The 23,555-nt window shown below is 56.8% G+C and overlaps 1 protein-coding gene across 1 annotated transcript in view; it reads right to left on the bottom strand.

The window, feature by feature from the left end:
• Positions 1–10,656: 10,656 nt before the first annotated feature.
• The window catches only part of FAM20C (FAM20C golgi associated secretory pathway kinase), a 48,871-nt gene continuing 35,972 nt past the window's right edge, over positions 10,657–23,555 (bottom strand). Inside the window, exons 4-11 of the mRNA XM_039225956.1 lie at positions 22,473–22,565; positions 21,116–21,231; positions 15,099–15,279; positions 14,424–14,533; positions 14,193–14,274; positions 12,821–12,880; positions 12,020–12,265; positions 10,657–11,192 (exon numbers count right to left, since the gene is read on the bottom strand). Of these exons, the coding sequence (XP_039081887.1) occupies positions 11,099–11,192; positions 12,020–12,265; positions 12,821–12,880; positions 14,193–14,274; positions 14,424–14,533; positions 15,099–15,279; positions 21,116–21,231; positions 22,473–22,565 (982 nt within the window). The 3' untranslated portion in view covers positions 10,657–11,098. The remainder of the gene's footprint in view (positions 11,193–12,019; positions 12,266–12,820; positions 12,881–14,192; positions 14,275–14,423; positions 14,534–15,098; positions 15,280–21,115; positions 21,232–22,472; positions 22,566–23,555) is intronic.

Here is a 23,555-nt window from a genome sequence, read left to right as displayed (position 1 = left end):
CTCCAGGGGCCACAGGGGTACAGGCAGGAGGGAGGGGCTCTTGTGGCCTGGACATACTCCGTGCATCCTGACTCTGCATCAATATGGAGGCCTCGATCACGGGATTGTGCGCTGGAGTTCTGCAAGGTGTCACCCTACAGGGAGACTGGGTGAAGGGTCCCCACCTTATTTCTTACAACTGTCTGGAACCTATAATTATCTCAAAATAAAAAGTTTAGTTGAATAATCCTGCAGTGGTCTTGGAGACCCTCTGCCCACCCTCCCCCAGCCCCACTATTGTCATGGCGCTGAGACCCCAGGAAGCCTCCTTGTGAGGAGGAAACTCAAGACAGAGTGGTTACCACTGGGTGCCAAAGACAGAGACTCCCTTGCCTCTCCTCAGCAGGGGGCTGTCTCTGCAGAGTCTCCTCATTGGCGTGCCCCCTGCCAGTCCCTGTTCATGCCTTTGTCCTTCATCAGGCTTCTGGCATTCTCAGGGAGCCTGGGCTCTGAGACTTGCTCTCCCAGCAGCCCCACAGTGAGGCAGAGTGGAGGGCGACATGGTGTCGATGGGCGGAGCTCCAGGCCTGCCCGGTCCCGGCCAGCATCAGGGACCCATGCACTGGGCTTAGGGTATGGAACTTGAAGCCTTTGTCACACCTGTGATGGACAAACAGGAAACAAGAGGCGACTCTGCTCCCACCCTCCAAACCTCAGCAAACGCTCCTGTGGCCACCACAAACCCTAACCTTCCAAGGAGGGGAGCCTTGGGTACCCACATTCTGTTTTTGCCTCACTTCTCATGGGGAGCCATCTCCTGAAGGCTGGGCCGTGCCTGGCATGCCTGGCACTTCACACACCCGTGTGTGCTAACCCATCCTCTGAAAACGGTCCCCCCCCCCACACCGAAAGGCCACAAACCAGCCCGTAGAGAAACAGATGACAATAACCCCAGGTCCACAGCTGGTGAAGACCAGAGCTCGAGTTTGAAACCATTTCTTTTTTTTCTTAAAATTTTTATAGTGTTTTTATTTATTTTTGAGAGAGAGAGAGAGAGAGAGAGAGACAGCATGAGCAGGGGGAGGGGCAGAGAGAGAGGAAAACACAGAATCTGAAGCAGGCTCCAGGCTCTGAGCTGTCAGCACAGAGCCCGACACAGGGCTTGAACCCACGAACTATGAGATCATGACCTGAGCTACAGTTGGACGTTTAACCAACTGAGCCACCCAGTCGCCCCTGAAAATACTTTTTTTTTTTTTAATTTTTAAAATGTTTTATTTATTTCCAGGAGAGAGAGAGAGACAGCATGAACAGGGGAGGGTCAGAGAGAGAGGGAGTCACAGACTCTGAAACAGGCTCCAGTCTCTGAGCTGGCAGTCAGCACAGAGCCCGACGCGGGGCTTGAACCCACGAACCGCGAGATCATGACCTAAGCGAAAGTCGGACGCTTAACCGACTAAGCCACCCAGGCGCCCCCCCTGAAAACACTTCTAACTTAAGAGCTGGCATTACCAAAAACCCACGCTCTCTCTGCGTGTCACTTCTGGGGCCTGATGGAAAACACAGTGTCATGATAGCATGACACGGACGTGACCTTTCTCCCCAGCTGCCGTCTGGGCTCCATCACGCGGGGTGGGATTTGGTCCCAGACCCTGTGATGCACCTTGTGACCGTCCTGGCGGGATGCTGCATCTCGCCTCAAATCGGTAGACACACTCAACTGGATCACCTGGTTCTGCCGGAGTCTGTTTGTGGGTGCAAACCCAGTCACCCTTCAGCGTTTGTGGATCTGAGACCTTGTTGAGGGGCCTGGCCAATAGTTGGTTCAGGCTCATCCCCTTGTATGCAGAAGCCAGTGTTGGGGAGCTTCCCAGTTGCCTGCTGGCTGCTCTGAAACCCACCAGTGAGGACGAGCAGTCTGTCTGAGCTCGACGAGAGACCGAAGCCGCCAGCAAGGACACCAGCTGAACCTGCCTTTGGCCTGATGCCACCACGAAAATTCAGCCAAACACTGCCACCGATTTTGTTTGGGTCCACACATGCATATAAATGCCCAGTGCTCACAAGGAACGGTTTCTGAACAATTATCGTGGGCCAGGCCTGCTCTGAGTCCTCTGTGTGTGAACTCACTCGATCTGTTCACAACTCTGGGTGCTGACACATAGCATAGTCAGGGCATCAGTCATGCCTTTCACCTCTCTTAAAAAAAGGATGCGGGAGCGGGGGTGCGCCTGGCTGGCTCAGTTGGTTAAGCGCCCGACTTCGGGTCAGGTCATGATCTTGCACTTTGTGGGTTCGAGCGCCGTGTCGAATTCTGGAACCTGATTCTAAATCTGTATCTCTCTCTCTCTCTGCCTCTTTCCTGCTCACACTCTGTCTCTCAAAAATAAATAAACATTTAAAAAAAAGACTTAATAATTAGAAAAAAAAAAAAAGGATGCTAAAGGAGCCTCCCTAAATCCCAAGCAGAGTGCTGACCTCTGGGGAGAGAACCAGCTATAGAATTTTAATTCTTATAATGACAGCATATTTCTAGTGTAATAAATGTAATATGTGAATTCACATTGATCACTGTTTCTATTGTGTAACCAATTGTCACAAACTTAGCGGCTTCACCCACCACCCACTTGTCAGCCAAACTGTCTGATGGTGGCTATTCCTGGGGGGTCAGAGAGCCGGGTTTCAGGGCAACAAACTGCAACCCAGGAAAACAGGCCCGTCTGAGGCCTGAGCACCTGCTTACCTATTGTAGGTGTGGCGTGGGGGCAGTGGGGAGGGTGGTAGGGGTGGTGTGGGGGTGGCAGCGGGGTAGTAGGGGTGGCGTGGGTGGCAGCGGGGGGTGTGCTGCTGAAGCTGAGCAGGGGGGTGCAGGCCCCCACCCACAGGGGCTGAGCAAGGGCCTCCCACAGTGGTCCCTCCTCCCTCTGGCCGGTGGGGGAGGGGGTGCGGTGGCAGGTGTCAGTCTGGTCAGGTCTCCCCAGGCTCCTGCGGGGTCCCTCACCTCCACCCCACTAGGTGTTGGCAGACCCTGTTCTGGACTTTCCTCGTGAGGTGGTGAGGTCATGGGGTGGGGTTGGGGGGGTGCCTTTGAAGTATTAAAGGAACAATGTGTTGTTACTGGATTGCATTGAAAGTACTGGTTGGTTAGTTAGAAAATCTTTCTAACAAATTTTGGTTTCTTATTTGACTTGACAATTAATTTATTCAGTTGGGGCCTGGCAGTGGGAAGGAAGGCTTCTCTGATCTTTAGCCAAAATGTCCTTAAAAATATTACTAATAATGGTAGCGTTAACAACAAACATAGACCAGCAATGTTCTAAGATATTTTTTTTACACATATTAACTTATTTACTCCTGAGGACAACCCTTCAAGTAATTCTCCCAGTCACTCCTGGTTTACAGTGTCTCGCCCAGGTCACACCGTTTGTATGGGGCCGGGAGAGGACTTGAACCCGGGCCCTCCAGGAGGGTGACAGCAATGGCCGGTGTCAGAATGCGGCAAGGAGGTGCTCACACATGTGTCCAGGAGGCTGTGGGAGGATGTGGGACAGGAGCACGCAGGAAAGCACGGGGCGCCAGCCCGCGGAAGCTTCTCCGATAGCAGTGTTACGTTAGCAAGTGGTGGGCATCACCGCCACACCCCAAGCAGAGCAGTGCCCTTCATGGACATCAACATGACTTGTGCTGTGGGTGACATGGCTGTGAATGGCAAAAATAAAAGTTACAGTCTTGATAAACACTACACTCGTATTTGAAGCAGAAGGAGAGAGAACGGGGGTGGGGAGGGGGACACAGGGGCCCTCAGATGCTTTCTGGAACATCCTGTTACAGCTTGCTTGTAATTGCAAGTTGTTTGTTACAGAAAGTTTCAAAATAGAGGAAGGTATAAAAATCAAAATCAGTCACGGAATATATTCTTTTGATTTCAGAAGGTGGGAACCAGTTGTAAAACTGCTAACATGATATTCTTCAAGAATTTAACTTTTCATGTTAAAGAATGTTGAATGTGCCAAATTCGTGTATAAGTCATATTTTAAATTAAATAATTCCGGGAACCTCATTCTGTGGATCTGCCTACGTGTGCCTATAGATCTGTTCATGTTAAGTTTCCTTAAAAGTCAAGCACGAATGTTAAAGGGCAGAATCTGCCTTCGAGGCTTGGTTGTGCTCAGCAGTGGGGGGCGCGTGCCATGCTCCCCACATTATGAGGAGTTCTCCGATGTGGCGGGCACACAGCAGCTTGCAGCAAAGGAGGGTCTTTTCCAAGGGGTTTTGCTGGGGCTCCCTGGAGCCAGGAGGGGAGATTTAGTTCTTTTGCTCCCAAACTTTCAGTGGGGGATGCATGGACCCTAGAACGATGAGTAGTGTGAGGAATAAAATCGAAAGAAAGAACAAAGCTAATTACATAAATCCTGCCCCCAAATGGGGAGGGTTAAACTGCTCCCCTTGCATTCTGTCCGTGCCTCACACTTGCTCCTGCCCACAGAGAACCCCTCTGTGACGGCTCAGGAAATGCTGTGTGTCACTCCCCACTGGCCAGCTAGGGTCACCGCTGTCCCCCAACCATTGCAGCCAGGGGATTACAGTTCTTGCACTGGAAACACCAGCCCTGGTACCCGGAAGCAAGGTCAGCTCTGCCTAAGCCACAGGACGGAGGCTCATAAGGGAGTGACTCCCTGCAGAGGAACCAAGAGTCCAGTAAGGGAAGGCCTGCCTCTGACAGTGAGGCAGGCCACCAGGCAGCGGACATGTTGCAGAGTATGCTGTGGAGGAGAACAGACTGTCCTCTGTTTTGCTCATTGCAAGGACTCATGCAGTAGCTCACTAGAAACAGGGTTAGCTATGATATAGAAACATAGCCAGGGTGATCTGCTCCTAACATGCCAGCTTTGAGCAATAGTGTATAGATGGAGAAGGTTTTGCAGTTAACATAAAAGTTTTGTGTTTTATGTGACAGTGTATTTTGTGACAAACCATTCCAAATTTAGTGGGTTAAGCTAACAACAAACATTTATGGTGTCTGAGAATCACCTTTGCTGTGGCTTAGCTGACTGGTTCCAGCTCAGGGTCTTTCATAGTCTGCAGTTATCGTGTAAACCAGGGTTGTGTCATCTGAAGGCCCGATGGGGCGGTGGCTCCTGCTCCAGGCAGCCTCCCCCATGCCTACTCAGGGTGGGGGCTCGGGGGAAGGAGGGATCAGGTCCTCACCACGTAAGCCTCTCCACCAAGCCACTCCCCACCAGGCAGGTAATGTGCCCTGCCCAGGAGGTCTGAGAAGGGGATTACTTTTGGAAGTGATCTGTATTCTCAGACCAACCTGGGTGCCACATTGGGGCCCACGGGGGTGTGAAGAGCAGGGGGCATGGCCATGATAAGTGGGGACCCTTGAGTTCAGCAGTGGGGACGGTGTGGAGAGGAGAATTGGCAAGTGCCAGTGACGAGGACCCAGCCAGCAGGCGCCAGAGCTCAGGGTAGGAGCGGGAGGTGCCCTGAGGAACGTTACAGTCAGTGCACAAGACAAGCCAGGAGGTCGGTGGCGACTGAACCACACAATGTTTGCTCACTGGAAATGTTCAGTAAAGACTTACTATGTGGTGGAAGCCAGGTGGAACGAAAAGCACTCCTGGTCCTCATACAGCTCCTAGCCTAGTAGGGAAGCAGGGTCTCAAACAGAGGGAGAAGCCCCATGACAGGACGTCCTGAGGAGCCCAGGAGAAGGACCGGGACACTCCCCTCCACTAATGGAACGTTTGAATAGCGCTCAGAATAGGGATGAACAAACGTACAGTTGGTGTGGGGCAGAGAGCTCTAGGGTGGGAGGCTGTGCTAAAGTCCTGTGGCACCATGGAGGTAGTGCTTCCATAGCTCCCATTGCCCTCCTGATGAGCCCCAAACTTCTGCTGTGTTGAAGAGAGTGTCTGTACGTGTTTATTGGTGCACAGAACTTCCACTCAACTCTCAGTGAAGAGTAATTCATCCAGGGGCATGTTTTGAGTGGCAGACACTGTGCCGATCCGGCTGGGACAGTGAAGAGGCACCCCCCCTAGGGCCACCGAGTTCTGGTCGTTATATGACAGGCTGACCCGGGTGGTACTCAGATGGCCGGCAGGGGCTTGCTGATGGCCTGGCTGGCTGAAGGACCCACATGCCAGGCAGATGAGAGTCCCCATGACCCCTCTGCTTCTAAGGTCCTGGATTCTGGTCCTTCCCACCAAGGAGCTTCTGGTCGCTACCTCGTAGAGCAGTCTTGCTTTTCTTGAGCTGTCCCCTAGGTGGTGCAAGTGGACCAGGCACGGAGTGTGTTCTTGGTGCAGGCCTCCCTAGCGAGGCCTCTCCCAGGGCCTTTCCAGGACAATGGTGACCCCAGGAAGTAGCCAGTGTGGTGGGGAGTTGGCTCCTGCAGCAGGCTGGCCCGGTCTGGGCTGAGGCACCTGTGTGTACCCCATCGGGTCCAACCTTCTGTTGGCTTCCTTAAGGGCTTCTCCCCACTTTCCCCAGTAAAACCGCCAGGCCAAGAGCTGTCCTCGCCCCCCTGAGATGGGGTGGTCACAGTGCCCAGTTACCAGGGGGGCAGCTCGCAGCCAGCTCTGAACTGCTTCCTTCCTGTGCCAGCTCCAAGCAGAGTGAGGCAAGCCCCTCGGTGCATGTGGGGCCCTCCTCCCCACACGGGGGACCCTGGGGTTTGGCTCTCCTGACAGAGGCCTATCTTCCGTCACCACTAACTGCAGCCCACACCTTCTCTGCTCACCTTTTCTGGTAAGGTCCCTCTGGGTGGGGTGTGGGGACCTGGGGAGACCTGCTAGGATGTGGGTGGGACCGGTGAGGGTGAGTCTGGGGAAGCAGGTAAGCCACCCCGTGGGTGGCCAGGCCACCTGGGAGCTGGGTACCGTGTCCACCTCTGTCGGTGGGGTGGGGACGGCTCCTGGCCTGGGGCTTGGCCTTTGGGATGCTGGCCCCAGGCATCCATGCACTCAGCTTGCTCCCAGGTGACAGGTACACCCTAGGAGCCACCGGGGAGGGCCTGCAGTCTGGGAGGGTCAGTGTCATCCTTCTCTGGGCCGGGTAAGGGGTGACTTTGTTGTTTGTGATTTCCAGGCTTCTGGGTGGGGGGCTGGAAATGAGGGGGTGTCCACTCCTACACTGCAGAAGCCCTCATTGCAGCCACGTTGTCCCCTGAGGCCCACAGGGGTCAGCTCACAGGTCCCCCTTCACATATTGGTTTGTTTGTTTACTGACTTTATTTAATTTATTTTTTAAAATTATTTTTAATGTTTTATTTATTTTTGAGAGAGAGAGACAGCGTGAACAGGGGAGGGTCAGAGAGAGAGGGAGACACAGAATTGGAAGCAGGCTCCAGGCTCTGAGCTGTCAGCACAGAGCCCGACGTGGGGCTCGAACCCACGAACTGTGAGATCATGACCTGAGCCAAAGTCGGATGTTTAACTGAGCCACCCAGGCGCCCATATTTACTTACTTTAATTTGAGGAGTGGTCTGTGCCCAGAGCCTGCGGCCCCTGCCCGGGCGCCGCCTCCCCTCCTGCCTGCCCCTTGATTCTCCAGAGTGAGCCCCCAGGCCCACTGAGGTTGGTGCTTATTTTGATTTCCCCCCGTTTTTTGTGTTTGTTTAAATCATGTTTGAGTTCTCGCCCACACTGTCTCCTAGGCCCCTCTGGAAAACTGTCCAGTATGTGGACCAGGCGGGCTGGGCGATGCCCCTGGGGAGCTGACCTGCACCAAGAGGAGTTTCAGAGAAGCCCTCTTTCTTCTTTTTGTTGGGACCAGCTCCCTGTGCCCCTCCTCTCCCCACCCTGCCAGGATTCATAGGAGCCCCAGAGCAGGCCGGCCTGGGTGCTGGGCGTGTTCTCTCCCAGCAGCAGAGGGTTCGTGGGGAAAGGTTTGCTGATTGTGAAGACAGAGGGTCTCTTGTGCCTAAGGCTCAGGCAGATCCAGGCCCTGAATGCCTCTTGCTCGCCATGTTGGATTCAGGAAAGTCATTTCTGCAGTTGGGGCCTCAGTTGTGACAGCTGTAAAATGACACAGTTGGGTGGGGATTTTTCTCCGGTGCTGCTGATCTCGGAGCCCCACCTCTGACTTCACCTGCTCCCACTGCACCTTCTCCCACATTCCGAACTTGTGCCTAAGTAGCTGATGACTGCACCTTACAAAGCCTGAGGTCGGGTCGTGAAGAGCAGCAGACCCTGCTCCTTCCTTCCTGCTCCCATTGCTGTGTCTGAGAAATCGCGCCCATTCCCCTGGATGTGCTCGCGTCCATGTCTGTATCATCTCCGTGTTCCTACATGACAGGCGTGTGGCAAATTCTTTAGGTTTCATGTAACACCTGTCAATTCTCTGCCCGGCAGGAGAGGGCTTGACGCTCAGACCAACTCCTCCCTGGCTCCGTCTCAACACGCTTATACCACCTCTGCTTTCTTTGGAAAAATAACATTGATTATGTCTGTAAATACCATTCAGAGCTGAGTCGCAAGTTCCCGTAATTGTACATCCTCCCGAGGAGCTGATCCTTTGGCCAGAACGACACCTCCTGTCTGCTCAGGAACCGGGCAGGTGCTCGTCACTGGCTGGGCCTGGCCGTCACCTCTTCTGCAGAAAGAGCTGGTCCCTCTCTTCCATGTCTTTCTGGATGCAGCTCGCTTGCACCCATCCTGCCTGCTTAGCCAAGGTGGCGTGGATGCCCCTCCATCGCCAGACCTGGGTCCCCTCCGTCCCTGCATCCCCCCTTCTTGATTTTCTCTCTGGTCTGGCACGGCCTCCTATGCCCTCACCCAGGCCCAGTGGGCTCCTGGTTGGCTTGCCAGGCATTGAGGGCAACACTCAGTGCCCCATGGCTTCAGGCACCACCACCCATCACATCCCAATGGTTGAGCCTCTGGAAAATGTTTCCCTGTATGCCGGGGATGAGGAGCGCCTCCTTTCTGCCTGAGCCGCCCTCTTCCCAGTTGGCCCTCAGCCTCCGGCCAGTTTTAGCAAGAATTTTCTGAAGGCAGTTTGGTGAGAGCCTCGCCCTGGATGTCAGGTTGGGTCCCCATCCTCCACTTCCAGGTGGGTCTCACCCTGGCCTTCTTCAGTGAGAACCCTGATCCCATGCTTCCATAGTAATTTCCAGCCCGCTGGCCCCCCAGCTCCTTGGCTTTGAGTCCCCGCCGTGCCACACTGTGTCCCGAGCTGAGCCCGGGTGCACACGGACATCCCTTGTGTCCAGAGTGGCCGTGCAGACAGAACCTGTCCTTGCTGCTGCGCCTGCCAGCCCGCGCTGGGCTTTCTCTGACGCACCTGCAGTTCTGGTTCTCGTGATGCTGCCTGGCTTCTGAAGGGAGGCGGGTTAGGTCATCCCGGATGTGCCTCTCTGGCGGAAGGATCATTTTGAGCTGCTTGTTTTGAGAAACAGCAGACATAGGAGGTGCTCTGAGGCGGAGTGGAACTTACTGTTTGCAAGGGACACTCACAGTGACACAGGGAGCTTCCACTTCCCCCTCCGGACCAGGACGAGGACCGATGGCCTCAGGTCGGAGATGACTGCGCACTCGCTAACAGTGCTTTTCCTGGCCGCTTCTCTCCTCTGTCTGCACTCAGGAAACTTCCAAAGATGGGGGGGGGGGGTTCTATGTGGGGACCCAAGAAAAAAGACCAGAAGTGGATGCCTGTGCAGGGGCCCCACATGTGGGCCTGCTACACACGGGCTCTTGGAGCAGGTGCAGCCCCTGGTGAGGTGTCCTCCTGGCTTGCAGGTGGCTGTCCCCTGCCTGTCCCCACACGGCCCGTCCTCTGCATGTCCTCTTACAAGGACGCCAGTCCTAGAGGACTGGGGCCCCAGCTCTCGACCTCACTCACCCCTAATCGTCCCTGTGAAGGTCCATCTCCAAATGCTCTTACACAGGGGGTCAGGCCTCGACCCAGGAATTTGGGAGACACGTCTTCACCTGCAGCCCCATCCAGGGTCTCTGTTAACTCTGTCCCTTCCCCGTCCCTGTCATTTGCAGTGGCCTAGTTTGGATGAGTCGGTCACTTCTGGCGATGTCCGCCGGGTCGCCAGTGTGTCCTCCAGCAGCCGCCCAGCGAGCTCTGCTGCAGTAGTAGTGGCTGGGCGGAGGGCGGGAGCAGAGTGCGCAGCAGCAACGACCCTGACTCAGAGGCCGCGACGCCAGCACCCTGTTCCCTCTGGGAGGCCTGGGAGGGGAGGGGGACATACTGTCTGGGCCACTGTCCAGGCCACCGAGCTGTCTGCTCCCTCTCATGGAACCACATCAGGCCCTCCTCCTGGGCACTCACCTCCCCTCCCCACGTGGCAGGGACAGGGACAGAGTGGGAGAAGGGTGGCAGGCAGGGCCAGAGGTGCGCAGGCGCCGGCCACCGGGTGGGCACCAGGCTGAAAGCCTGTGCCAGGCAAGGAGTGGGGGCCGGCTCCGGGGGCCACTTTACCACTCTCCCACTTATTTCCTTTACAGCCTAAGGCTCTTTTGTAGTTCGGCTGTGGGCAGACCTCCGGCACCTGAGCACGGCCCAGGAGGTGCTGGGGGGTATGGAGGGACCCTCCTGCCCTGGAGCAAACAGATGGCCATTCCGGGAACCTACACTGACTTTTGGGCCAAGGGTCAGACCCCCACCGGGCGTCAGTTTACCCATTTGTGACATGAGGAAAAGCAAATCAACCTTGCGGTGTTGCTTTAGGGACCCGTAAGAATTTATGTGGGCTGCTTTGCAAGGTGCCCCACACAGGGAAAGCTCTGGTCCTGGGGCAGCAGTGGGGCTGGGAGTGTAATGAGAGGTGGGGCCCAGGAGGCACCAGGGGCTCTAATGTCCAGCACCCTCTGCTCCCGGGCACCCTCATGCTCCAGGGTTTGGGTGGGCCCTCGGCGGCGTGCCCTCCGCAGCATGCTCTCTGTGGAAGCCGCGGGCCTGGCCTGGCATGTGACCTGTGCCCCCACGGCGCCGCGCATGGGAGATTTTGGGGGCCTCCAGGCAGGGCTCCCAGGGGAGGATTCAGGCCCTGTGGACCATGGGGTGCCCACAGGTGCCAGTGCCACCCTCTGGGACCGGCCCATGTCTTCAGGGACCCCTGCCAGCTTTGTCAGTGCTGCAACCCCAGGAGTGGGGCGGGAGGTCACGCCCACGCCCATGTCTCTTGCTCGCCTTCAGGCCTCTTCCCAGCCATGGCGTCTGGCCGCCCCGGGTGCACCCAGCTCCAGGACTGACTTCTGTGGAGAGAGGGGGGCAGCAGCTGAGCTCAGGGTGTGAGGGACCTGGACCCTCGTGCACATTTGCTGTATTTTTATTGCACTTTTACCACATTGCAATCTATTCCACAAAAATGCTGCAAAATTAAGCCTGTTGCCAAGGCCCGCGGAGGAGCCCACGTGACATATTTACACCGACTGTCAGAGCAAAGTCAGAAGACGGGCAGTACCCTCAGTGGCCTAGGAAAGTCCCCGGTGCTGCCGCGCGGCTCTGAGAAATGGAAGACGTGGTCATTTACATCACTCTGGGACCAGGAGTCTGCCGACCAGCCCGTGATTCCATCAGGATCCTTCTGGGCGCTGAGACAGGGCGGTCGGCTGTCCGGCTACAGGGCCCCCAGGAGGGAGGAGAGGTGGGGTTTATTTCAAGTTAGGTCCAGAGTGTGAGTGAACTTGGTGGAGAGTCCAGCACCGGTGGGCTCGGCCTCTTGTGTGTATTTGGTAGGTGGGCTGGGGTCTGTACGTATAGGTATCGCTCTCTCTTTATATACATATACACCATGTATAAATACAAAATAGTAAATAAAGGCTTCCTTTCCATACAAAAGGGGTGGGTCGCCCCCGCCGCCAGGCTGCCTCTGTCCATGAGCACAGAGCGCCCCCTCCCCAGCCTTCTCCGGTCTTGAGAACGAATACAGTGTGTCCTGTTGGACCCTCTGCCGAAGGACCTCACATCCCAGCAGCCCCCGGACCCTGGGAGTGGCCTGTCTGTCCCTAAAGTCACTGAATTCACGCCGTGGACACACGTGTCCCTTCTCCCTGGCAGGCCGGCGGCTCTCGGTCACTACCTGCCGGGGAGGACTCTGTGCTCGGGGCCCAGGTCGTCCTCCACCACGCTGTGTGGCCCATCCTTCTCCACACAGTCCCTGACAGCCTGCAGCACAACGCGGAGCCGCCGGTCCAGGGCCTCCAGGTGCGGCTGGTACAGGACGGGCGCCACGCGGTCCCTGCGCAGGGACTCTGCCATCAGCAGGCTCAGCTTGTATTCTTCCTTGGCCAGGAGCTGCAGCCGCAGGTACGTGGACTTCCTGATCCTGCAGCAGGGACAGGCGTCAGGCCCACTCGCAGGACACGGGCCCAGCCTCTGAGGACCGGGCACGGGAGGGCCGGGGCAGGACGAGCAACCGCGTCAGCCCTGAGTCGTGAGGCCCTGGCCCGCCTAGCTAGGCCCCTGCAGGGCAGAGGCACCACAGCCAGGAGCCTGCCTGGCAGAGCAGGTGGCCACATGAGGCCTGGCAGCGCCCACAGTACCCAGGCAGACGCAGGGTGGGGAAGGGACGGCCCGACCCCCTGGGAGTCAGTGCTCAGCTGCACACGTCTGCCTGGGCACAGTCCGCCTCACAGACCACTGTCCCGGCAGGAGGATAGGGTGGGGAGCCCCAAGGAGGGTGGCAGAGAGCACTGGGGGACGGGCCCGCTGTCTGGGCTCCGGCGTCTTCATCTGTGAGATGGGCCATTGTGGTGGGTGTGAGCTGTGTGCTAGGCAGGGCTCTGGGGCACCAGCCTGCATGCTGCAGAGATTGGGGCATTTCTGCCTAATCTGTGGCCGGGCGGGGGGCTCCCTCTGGGGCAGAAGTTGGGGGCCTTACCTGCAGCACTGCTGTAAAGGCACCAAAATGGACAGCTCATCATGGGAATATTTTCCAAACCTGCCCAAAGAAGAGCAGGCTTGTCGAGGGTGTCACCTGCATGCCAAGTGCCCGCCTGCATGCCGAGTGCCCCCCTGCGTGCCGAGTGCCCCCCTGCGTGCCGAGTGCACGCCTGCGTGCCGAGTGTGCACCACCTGCGTACTGAGAGTACACCGCCTGTGTGCTGAGCGTGCGCCTGCATGCCGAGCACTCGCCTGCGTGCCGAGTGCCCCCCTGCGTGCCAAGCGTGTGCCTGTGTGTCAAGTGCGCGCCTGTGTGCCAAGTGTGCACCGCCTGTGTTCTGAGCGTGCGCCTATGCGCAGAGCCCCCACCTGCGTGCCGAGTGCACCACTTGCGTGCTGATTGCCCACCTGCATGCCGAATGCCCACCTGTGTGCTGAGTGCCCCACCTGTGTGCCAAGCACCTGCCTGTGTCCTGAGTGCATCTGCCTGTGTGCTGAGTGCAGCACAGAGCACCCCTGGGCTGCCCAGAGCCCTGGAAGAAGCACCTCACGTGCACCCTGCTAGAACGCCAGGGCCGTGGAGGCTGGGCAGTGTGGACTGGCCCCTGAGGTCTTCCAGGCCCTAGGTGGCTGTCCCCAGTGCCCCTGGCAGTGTGTCCCCCTGCAGTGTGTCCCTAGCATCCTAGCAGTGTGGCCTGGCGCCTGCTGTTGCCAGCACTGGACCCAAGGCCTGGGATGAGGAAGGTCCTGGGAAGTAGCCCAGTGTTCTGACCGCTGCTCCAAGCAGGGGCTCATAAATGGAGGGTCCTAGGCAGGCAGAGTGGAGAAGGTGGCAGGCGGTCAGCCCAGCCCAGTGCTGTCTTTCACAGCTGAGAACTTGGCCCCCACATGCCAGCTGTCCAGGTGCCCAGTGCTCACTTCTCTGAGCCATCTGAGCACCGGCAGCTTTTACCCTTTGGGAATGGCGGGTCCTGTGTCCCTGCCAGCTAACCAGGCAGATGGCGCTCTTCAGTGGCCCTGGCCAGCAGTGGCCACAGGCCCTCTCTGTGGGGCAGGGAGGGCCATTTGTCTCAGCTAGCTGAGTCAAATGTCCCAGACGTCCACGTGAGGGTAAAGGCCTCCTCATAGCCCTGTCCTTTTGGGCGAGCACCTACTCTGGGCCTTAGTTTCCCCAGGGCAGCACGGGACATAACAGGACCCACTGCACAGGGTAACCCCAAGGATCAGAAAGAGTAACAGGACAGGCACTTCCTGTCAACAGAAGCCGGAGGTCAGGGGCCAGTGCCCTGCATGGCACACAGAGCGCCCTGGGGAACAGTGTCACCCCGCAGGGTGTGGTCTTCCCAGGTCTGGAGGAGGACACTACTCACCCTCTTCCATTGTCTAAGTGGATGATAAACGTCTCATTCCCGAACTTCTCGAAAGTCTCATAGTGATGGCGGTCCATGTTTCCTGTGACAGAAGCAAAGCTGAGACTCGGGGCTGCCCCTTTCCACCCCCCCCACCCCCCACCCGTGTGACGCCGGAGTAAAAACGACAGAGCCAAGCGGTTGCTGAGCTGATCGCATGCAGGGTGGGGGCTCCGGGTGGAGGTGACATACCCATGAGGAAGTCAAAAATGGTCATGTCCATGACGTCCAGCACACGGTGGCTGCTGTCATAGGGGGGTGTCTGCTTCACCTCCTCGCAGTAGTCAGGATCCACTTCCCACCTGCGGGGAGCCAGCGTGAGAAGTCCGAGTCCCTCCTCTGTGTGGACAGGGAGGCCCGAACCAGCTCAGCACAGCAGGGTTACTGCAGCAACGACTGGGGGTGGAGAGAGGTGTCACCACAGAACAGTGCCACTGGCAGAGGCTGCATTAACAGAAGTATGGGGCTGGGAGGTGAGCAAGCCATGGCTGGAGGCTGTCATCAGCCCCAGATACCAGGTTTCTGGAGGGTTGCTGGTAGGAAACAGGGTGGGGACACCACGCTCACAGAGACACCTCCATGGAGGGACAAGAAGGGCAAGGAGTGAAAGCTGGGCTCAGACACCAAGAGGCTGGGTTTCCGGGCTGGCCTGCACCACTGCAGGGGACACCTCGGGTTCTCAGAGTCAGGAAGCCTCTTCCCGCTGTCTGTTCACAAAGCAGCGGTCTCGCCCGCGTGGGGAGCTGGTGGAGCTGGGCACGCCTCCCTGCCCAACCCTCCTTCACACCTGTGGCCCCCGACAGGCCTGAGGCCCCTCTGAGCACAGCTATGTCAGGATGAGGTGGGGTCGGCCCATCCCACACTCACTCTGCCTTCTTGCGCTTGTGGTAGGAGCGCCGCCACGGGTTCCGCCACGTCTTCCTCTTAGCCACGGACAGGTCAGGCAGGAAGGCTGCCAGCGAGCCCTCGATCTGGTCCGGCTTCCCACACAGGGCATGTTCTGTGGAGCAGTAGTAGGAGCACTCGCCGTAGAAGCAGATGTTGTTGGCTGGTGGCGGACGGACACACCGGTGAGTGGGGAGCGACACATTCCATGCCCATCCTCCCTGCACGTCCGCCCGGGCCAGCCCGCGTCCACACCATCCGTCAGACCTCCTCACACTAGATCTCACAGATTGCTGCCACCCTGTGGTATAGAAAATGGAGGCCCAGAGAGAGGGGCTGACCTGCCCAAGGCCACGCAGCTGTGGGAGCTCAGACCAGCCTCTACAGAAATTCTAGAGTCAATGTTCAGGGGCTTAAAAAAGCATAAAGAAGGTGCAGGTACTCCACAGCGGGAGAGGCTGTCTGCAAATCACAGATCTGACGAGGACCTAGCATTTGGCACGTGTGGCGAACGACTCAAGAATAAAAAGGTAAATAACCCAACTGACAAATGGGCAGAGGGGTTCAACAGATCCTTCTCCAAAGAAAAGACAAATGGCTAAGGACGTGAAAACATTGGTCGTCAGGGGAATGCACTGGAATCGCAGTGAGATGCCACTTCTTATGCACCAGGCAGGTCTTGATCGAGAGCACAGCCGGTTACAGGTGTTGCTGAGGGTGTGGAGAGACTAGGACCCAGGACAGAGCTGGTGGGCTGCAAACCGGGGCAGCCGCCATGGAAACCTGTTTGGTGGCTTCTCAAAAACTTAGGCCCAGAATGACCACATAATGCAGCACTTCTGCACCTGAGAGACGTGGGCCCATGTCCACACAGCACTGCACACAGAGGGCCACTGCAGCTCTGGTCACAGTGGCCAAAGCGAGGGGACACTCCGAATGTCCATCCAGCAGTGCGTAAATACACACAATGTGGTCCACCAACAACACGGCGTGCTGTTTACCCATGGAAGGAATGAAGCACTGACACACACTTCATCTTGGATGAGCCACGGGAACGTGTGCGGTGAGAGAAGCCAGGCACAGGGCACCACGTGTTGTCAGATCCCGTTCATGTGAAATGTCTAGAACAGGCAGTGGTCCAGAAGTATTGGTGGTTCAGGCGCTTGGGGAGGCGAGTAACTACTGGGGTGAGGATGGCATTCCGGGATTGTCCCAGAATTGCAAAACCGCTGAATTGCACACTTTGAGATGATGAGTTTCCTAAGACATAGAGTGGGGCACGCTTAACGTAATCTAACCAAGTGTGTAGGCACAGACTTACAGAAACAAAACCAGATGCCCTGGTCATGTTGCCAAAAAAAGATGATGAATTTCAAAAAGATGAGAGTAATTTATTCTCGCTGCCCAGAAGTTTCCCTGACTTGCTCCTGGAGGCCCAGGAGGTTACCCCCTGCTGGTCAGGGGCACCCTGGCACTTGGGTGTGTATTTACTGATAGACTCTTGTGCTTAGGAACTTGGTCTCTTTGGGGGAGGAACTGTCAGGAGCCTGGGTGTGCAGCAGACAGAGCCACATGCACCGAGTGCGAGCCCCCTCCTATCTGCGTAAATGGCCAGGTCCCCAGACGAGGGGTCTCCTTTCCCGCCGCTGTGCACCCTGCCTGTGTCACAGTCACAAGGCTCCCAGGTCTTTGGGCCACGGGCTCTCGCTCCCCGTGGCCTCACCGGCCCTTCTCATCACAGTCTCCGTGTCTGGTGGGCGGCCATCCAGAGGGACGGGAAGCCGGTGCAGGGGCTCCGGCCGCACCCCCTGCACACAGCAGGTCTCCGCCTGCACTGCCTGCCTCTCTCTTCCTCCCCCGACCTCATGACCCCAGAGCCAGTGCTGGTCATTGCTGTGAGGACGGTCCGGGAACTATCAGTCTGCGGGCTCGCCTGCATGTTGACACAGTCCATCTGCATCCCACCGACACACAATGCACCCTTAACCACGGCAGCGGCTCCACTTTGGGGGGAAAACCTGTATCTAATCCTGTTGGTTGGAGCTCTGGGATTTGCCGATCTAAGAGCCTAAGCTGGCTCATGATGGCTTCACGCTCAGAGAGAAAGGCGTTTCTTGAGTGCACAGCATTTTCCTCATCAGAGATCCAAATGTGGTTTCTGAAGGAGGGTGAGGCCCGGAACACTTCCCAGGGGTGCGAAACTGGCGTGGTGCTTCACTCCCTCGGGCCTCAGTTTCCCCACCTGAATGAGGGCCTCAGCAGGCCTGCTCACGGGCTGAGTGTTGAACAGGAAATGCAGGTAACATCAGATGTCTGACGTCACATCAGAGGCCAGTGCAGGTGAACAGTCACTAGTCGCCCCTGCACTTGGACAGGGGTGAGTAAGGGTAGGAAGGGGCTTGAGCCCTTTCCATCTCAGTGATGACACCTTAGCAGATGGCGAGGAGAAAGTGGGTGCCAGAGTCAATCCAGGAGAACCGGCTTCCCTGCCACTCTGGGGCCACCTCCCCCCGACACTGGGGACCTGGGGGGGAAGACAGGTGGCCCTGAGTGGAAGCCTGGTGTCCGTGGAGCCGGCAAGCATGCGGTTCTGCACAGACACCAACAAGTTCCCTCTACCTGAGGCCTGAGCGCTGGGACTGGGGTGTGCACGGCAGAAAGGAGGGCCCAGAAGAACAGGACGCTTAACCGTCCTTATCCCACCTGGACGATCTGAAGTGTGGGTGGCTCTCAGGTGGGGTTGGGAGGTCATTGTCACTCAGGAGTGGCCTGAAGGTGCCCGGCGCAGCTCTGGGAACCCTCTCACTCTCCATGCACATTTGAACTGGACGCTGTGTCCGCGGTGTGTGGCCAGAGGCCTTATGCCTACCCAGCTGGACCAAGGCCCTAGTAGCAGGAAGAAGACTCACTTTAACGATGTGGGGCCGCGTGGCTGGGAGGGAGCAGGAGGGGGCCCTGGAGCTGCTCACGGTCTATGTCTTGTCCTAGAGGCATTTACGTAGTGGGCTCCCCTTGTAGAAACCCACGGATGCGTGAACCTTCCAGGATGTATGAGATGTGTCCGTGGAGATTTACCAAAAAGCACAAAGACTTTTGTGGGGCTCAGCACAATGGGATTCCGACCCAGCCCCTGCACTGCTGCTTGGTGTGGGGCACTTAGCTGTCATCCTGAAAGAAGGCGTATTTACTTAGACTAGTAACTGACTGTCTTGTGTTTATAGAGAGGAATCCACACCCCTTCACCCACCACATGTGGGACTTCAGTGCTGGGACTCTGGACACTGGTGGCTCCATGGTCCCGTGAGAGCCCACGGCAAAGCTGCTATGCACCGTGGTGAGCACCTTGAGGCTCAGAAGCAGAGCTCCTGCAGGGAGGCCGCTGTGCACCAAGAAAGCAAAGTATAGAGAGTTCTTGATTTGTTTTCCTTTCTTGGTATTCAGACTCCAGTTCCTCCACTTCATTTTGGGCAGGTTACTGAGTCCCCTCTCGGTGGTACCCATCACCAAATGATCGGGTAAATGACATGGGGCGCATCCACCCAGAGCAACAGGACCCTGACATAAAGAACAACACACAGACACTACACAGCGATGTGGATGGACCTCAGAACAGTGCTGTCAAGCAACAGAAGGCAGACAGACAACAGCACACACTGCAGGCCACCCCCACTTGTGCAAAACTGTAGAAAAAGCAAACCCTCAGAGACAGAAAGAAGATAGCGCTTTCGAGGGTACAGGGTAGGACGGGGCGGGGTGGGATGGGGTCAGATGGACCAGTTCATTGTTTCTCTGCTTGTCAAAACTCATGAACTTCGCACTTCGATAGTGTCGACATCATGCCATTCATACAAAATCACTTAAGATGGGGATGGGGTGAGGAAACTCTCCACCCCACAGGCTGGCTAAGAATTAAATGTGGCCTCCTGTAGCAGGTGCCTAGCAGTACCTGGCATATCGCCGGTGCCCAGTAATGTGTGTGTTCCCTTGTGTGGTAGAATAGCCTAGAACATTCTCTGCCATGTGGTGACTGAGGTGGACACAGTGCCGGTGGTGCAGGCCCTGCCGGAAGCAGCAGCCCCATCTGAGGGGGCACTCCCAGGCTCTCAGCAGCCACAGGCATTTGTGGCCCCTTCTGCCAGCACTATGACAGTCTCTGGGTGGGTTTTGTAATGAAGGCCCCAGAACTCAGGACAGAAGTGTAGAGCATCCATCTAACGGAGAAGGCCACTGGCAATTGATAAACTGGGTGATGGGCGGGGGGATGGGCCTGTCTCATCTTAATTTTTGAACACTGAATGACATAGCTAGGAATGCTGCAATGAGAGTTTTAAAGACCACTGACAAGGGGCAGCGGCCTGGTGTTCCTGTGGGCGTGGCCCGTTGTCCTGAAGGCGTGGCCATGGGTCGTGTGGGCGTGGCCAGCTTGGAGTCCGTGGGGTCCTCACCGCGTGGGCAGCAGCGGGGCAGCAGAGGAGGCTGACGGTGCAGGTGCTGGGGACGCCCAGGATGAAGGAGGAGAGATCCCAGAGTCCCTGACGGGCTGAGGTGGACGAAGAGCTTCCTGTCTCGGGTAGTGGAGGAGGGGGGTATGCCAGCAGAAAGCACTAGAACCCAAGGTTGGGGAGGCAGGTGTCCACCCTTGGAAAAGAAGGGTCTTTCCAGCAGCTCAGGCTGTGCAAACAGGAGCTGAATTACCTGTCAGCTGATGAGCTCCCCGTCACTGGGGGCGTCCAAGCTGCAGCTGCGGGCAGGCTTAGGGCTGACGCAGAAGCCTTCCCAGACCCCACCCCTTTGGTTTCTGGTCACGTGGTGAGACGCTGCCGGCACGGGGGGGGGGGGGGGTGTAGGGGCACATCCCTCTTGCCTCTGGGAGGATTTCTGCCCTACTTTCCTCTTGCTAAACTCTCTGAGAGGCAGAGCCCTGCGGATGTCTTGAGCAGTGGATGATGGAAATGAAGCTCAATTAAGTCACAGCCGCGGCCCTGGCAAATCTGCGAAGGCTGCGGAGAAAACATAAGCCCGCCCTGAACAGCCACCGGGAGCCAGGTGCCAGCAGACCTGAGACGCGGCCGATTATAGGCCTCAGGTGGGTTTTATGTGCTTGGATAAGAGAGATGGGCCGCCTGGGAGGCCGCACATCCCTGTGGGCCGCCGCACCATCAGGAGGGCCTCTGTCTCAGGGTGGGTCACATTGTCACCACACTCCACTTGGCTGCCATCGTCGGGACACCCCAGCACCTGCTAGAACCCAATGTGAGGTAGGTGTCCCCGCCCTGAGGCCCAGCAAGTAGCGGGTGCTCAGCACAGGGCCTGGCTCAAAGGAAGTGCTCACAGGGCCACCCAGACAGATCGAGGAGTCCTGAAATGCCACATTGAAAAGTTCCTGGGGCACGTGATTTGGTAGGGTTGGAGCTCGTGTGTGCGTTTGAGGCCGACCACATGAAGTCCTGAAGGCTTTTATAAACGTCAGCACTGCTCTGTCTCTAGCACAAGCCGGACGCAGGCCCCTGTGGCGGCCCTCGAGGGCACCAGGCGAGGCTGCCCCACTCTCTCTACCTGCGGAGCCGAGGGAGGGAGGAGTGGGAGACCTCATCACCGTGTGAGGGTTTTGCTTGGGGGTGTCTCAGTTTGGGGGAAAGTTCAGAGAACGGAGGTCTCCTCCAACCCAACCACCTGGAGGAGACTCTCTGGAGAGGCTGAGATTTTTCAAAAATGAACTAATTTTGCCTTTAAAACAAACAAATGGTAGGGAAAGCCTCTATGCCCGGCCCAGGGGATTGATTCAGTGATGACGACATGGCCATTTCTGGCAGCCTTTTAACACTGTGCTGTGTAGACACACCCGATGTGCAAGGGGCAGCCCACAGGCATCCTGTGAGGGCCATGGGCTGGACTGTGCAGTAAGTCTATCATTTCTTCCTTCTTTTTCGTGAAGGAAGTAAACTCGCGGTTCTGTGTGCAGTCAGCCAGGAAGGAGGGCCTCCCTGAGTACAGGTTACCTGGAGAGATGAAGAAGGTTCTCCACAGCTTCTTGTCTCTCGTGACATCCCGGATTTCCCTGGTCATGTTGACCATCCTGCCGGCCACCGGTGGGACCCGGCGGAAGTCCAGGATCCTGGCAGGGAAGTGACAGGGGAAGGGTCTTCACCTCCATGCCCTGGCCCGTGCCAGGCTGGTGCCGAGTGAATACTCCTGTCTCCCAGTCCTGCAAGGCCCACCCCGGGAGCCCGTGGCCCTGCCTGGTGCCACTGGCGACTGGCGAAACCGGGCCCCATGAGGACCTCCCAGCACCGGCCTGCCAGTGCCTGGGCCCTCAGAGATCAGGTCAGAACAGCATCCAATTAGCTGCTTTTAATGGAAGCCTTTCTGAGCTGCCTCTGGGGCAGGTGGCTGGGTGTGAGGAATGTGGGTCTTGCATGCCTCCCCCGTTGTGCACGCTGTCCTGAGTCATAAACAGGCCCCACTTCCTGACTGAGGAGCCCTCATCGGCTTCGCGGCAATGATTCCTTTCATAGAAAGGCCTTTTTCTGGATTCAGACTGCACAGTCATTGAAATTGTTGAAAATCTGACTTGGGGTTTCTGGGGCCCCCAGACAAGATTATTGATCTTTAAAAAAACAAAGCAAAACAGGCTTTGCAAACTTCAGTGTGCACATGAATCACCTGGTGTATAGGGTGGAGCCCGGGACTCTGCATTCTAACCAGTCTGGGTGACCTTGAAGCTGTGGCCTAGGACGCACCCCAAGCTGGAGGTCAGGACTCTGCTGTGCGGTCGGGGAGGCCCCTCCCGTTAGACTCTTGGAACTGACCCCAGAGCCAGGCCTGTGACTGTCCCTGAGAGGCCTTCCCACAGGCCCCTCGACACTACCTCCCACCTCCCCAGCAGCAAGGGGCCACGAGGAGCCCAAAGAGGAATCCACATTGTGCCTGGTAGAGCCAGCCCAGAGGATGGGTGATGGGGGATCAAGTGTGGAGACTCGTGTCTCTTGGTGTCACCATGGCCCCAGAGGTTATACCCTGAAACACTCTGGGTTAAAATTCCTTTCCTCTCTTCTTTTATGTTATTCCAAATGGGCAATGTCTACCCTGATCAGCTGGCACTGCTTGGGGGTAGGGCCTGCCACGGGGGCTGGGGCCTACTGCAGGGCAAGAGTTACAACATCAGCAATGCAGACACCAGCTCTGTGCTGCAGAGGAATGGTTATCAGCACGGGCCGGGGGCTTACCACACCTCAGTTTTCTCATCTGTACAATAAGGCTAATTATAGGACTCACCCCTCAGCAGACTGTTGGGGGAGCTAATCGGGCTCACCTGCACATAGTGCTCAGACCTGGGGTGCAGGGGGGAGGACTCACCTGTCCAGGTGGAAGGCAGCAATCTCTGCATTGTGCCTCTCGTAGTCAGAGAAGTAAAAAAAGTCAGGGGGTGTCTCCTGCTCCCTTGTCTGCCTAGAGAAAACAGGATGAGACCAATGGTTTATCACTGTGAAACCCTCCAGCGAAAGGGTGCAGTGGCTCTTCCTGGCTGGCAAAAAGCAGGCCATCAGATTTGCAAGAATTTTCTGAAGTGGTTGTTACCGTCATCCTTAAAAGTCAGCTTATATAAACATAAGTCACATTTTATTATTCATTTATTTTAAAAGTTTATTTATTTATTTTGAGAGAGCAAGCAAGTGTGAGTGGGGGAGGGGCAGAGAGAGAGAGAGTCCCAAGCAGGCTCTGTGCTGTCAGTATGGCGCCCGATGTGGGGCGTGATCTGAGCTGAAACCAAGAGTCTGATGCTTAGCTGACTGAGCCACCCAGGTGGCCCATAAGTGACATTTTATAAGTAATAAATATTTAAATCTCAACACTTCCCAAGTATTTTATGACTTTCTATAGTTTGCTCGTGAGGCTGTTACCATCCCTTGCATCTGCAGATGCAAACAGAGGTGACATGTGCCCCCAAATCCACCTTTAGTGACCTCTTTCTGGGAGCAGGAAATCAGCCAATGAGGAGGCCTTTGCCACAGGAATTGGCAGACTATAATCAGGCTTTTCCCCCACAAGGGAGCTGGTTATTAACTACTGATCAGCCCACCACCAGGTCCATATCGCCGGATTCTCCAGAAATGCAGATGGCCGAGGTCAGCCCCCTGCCCCTGGGCCCAGGGAGTGTGTGGATGCAGAGGTGCCATGGGCGTTCCAGGAACCACCCCTGCACAGAACAAGGTGGCTTCCCTGGAGCGTGAGCTGGGAGCCAGGCTCAGGCTGCACAAATCGTCCCTCCACCTGCTCTCAGCCTCCCACCAGCTCCCCTGCCCGGACAGTGTCTCCCTGGGGACGTGAGGGAGTCTGGGAAGCTTCTTTGGGGCCACCCGGGAGACCCCTTTCTGAAGTCTAAAGAGGTGTCCCACTTGCCGTTTAGGACTGCACAGTCGGCCTCCTCCCGCTCCCCAG

This window comes from Hyaena hyaena, unplaced genomic scaffold, assembly GCF_003009895.1.
Source record: "Hyaena hyaena isolate Hyena2069 unplaced genomic scaffold, ASM300989v1 scaffold_20, whole genome shotgun sequence".
NCBI classification, from domain to species: domain Eukaryota; kingdom Metazoa; phylum Chordata; class Mammalia; order Carnivora; family Hyaenidae; genus Hyaena; species Hyaena hyaena.
Note: the sequence above shows the minus strand (reverse complement) of the source record. Positions and strands in the feature narration are given on the sequence as shown.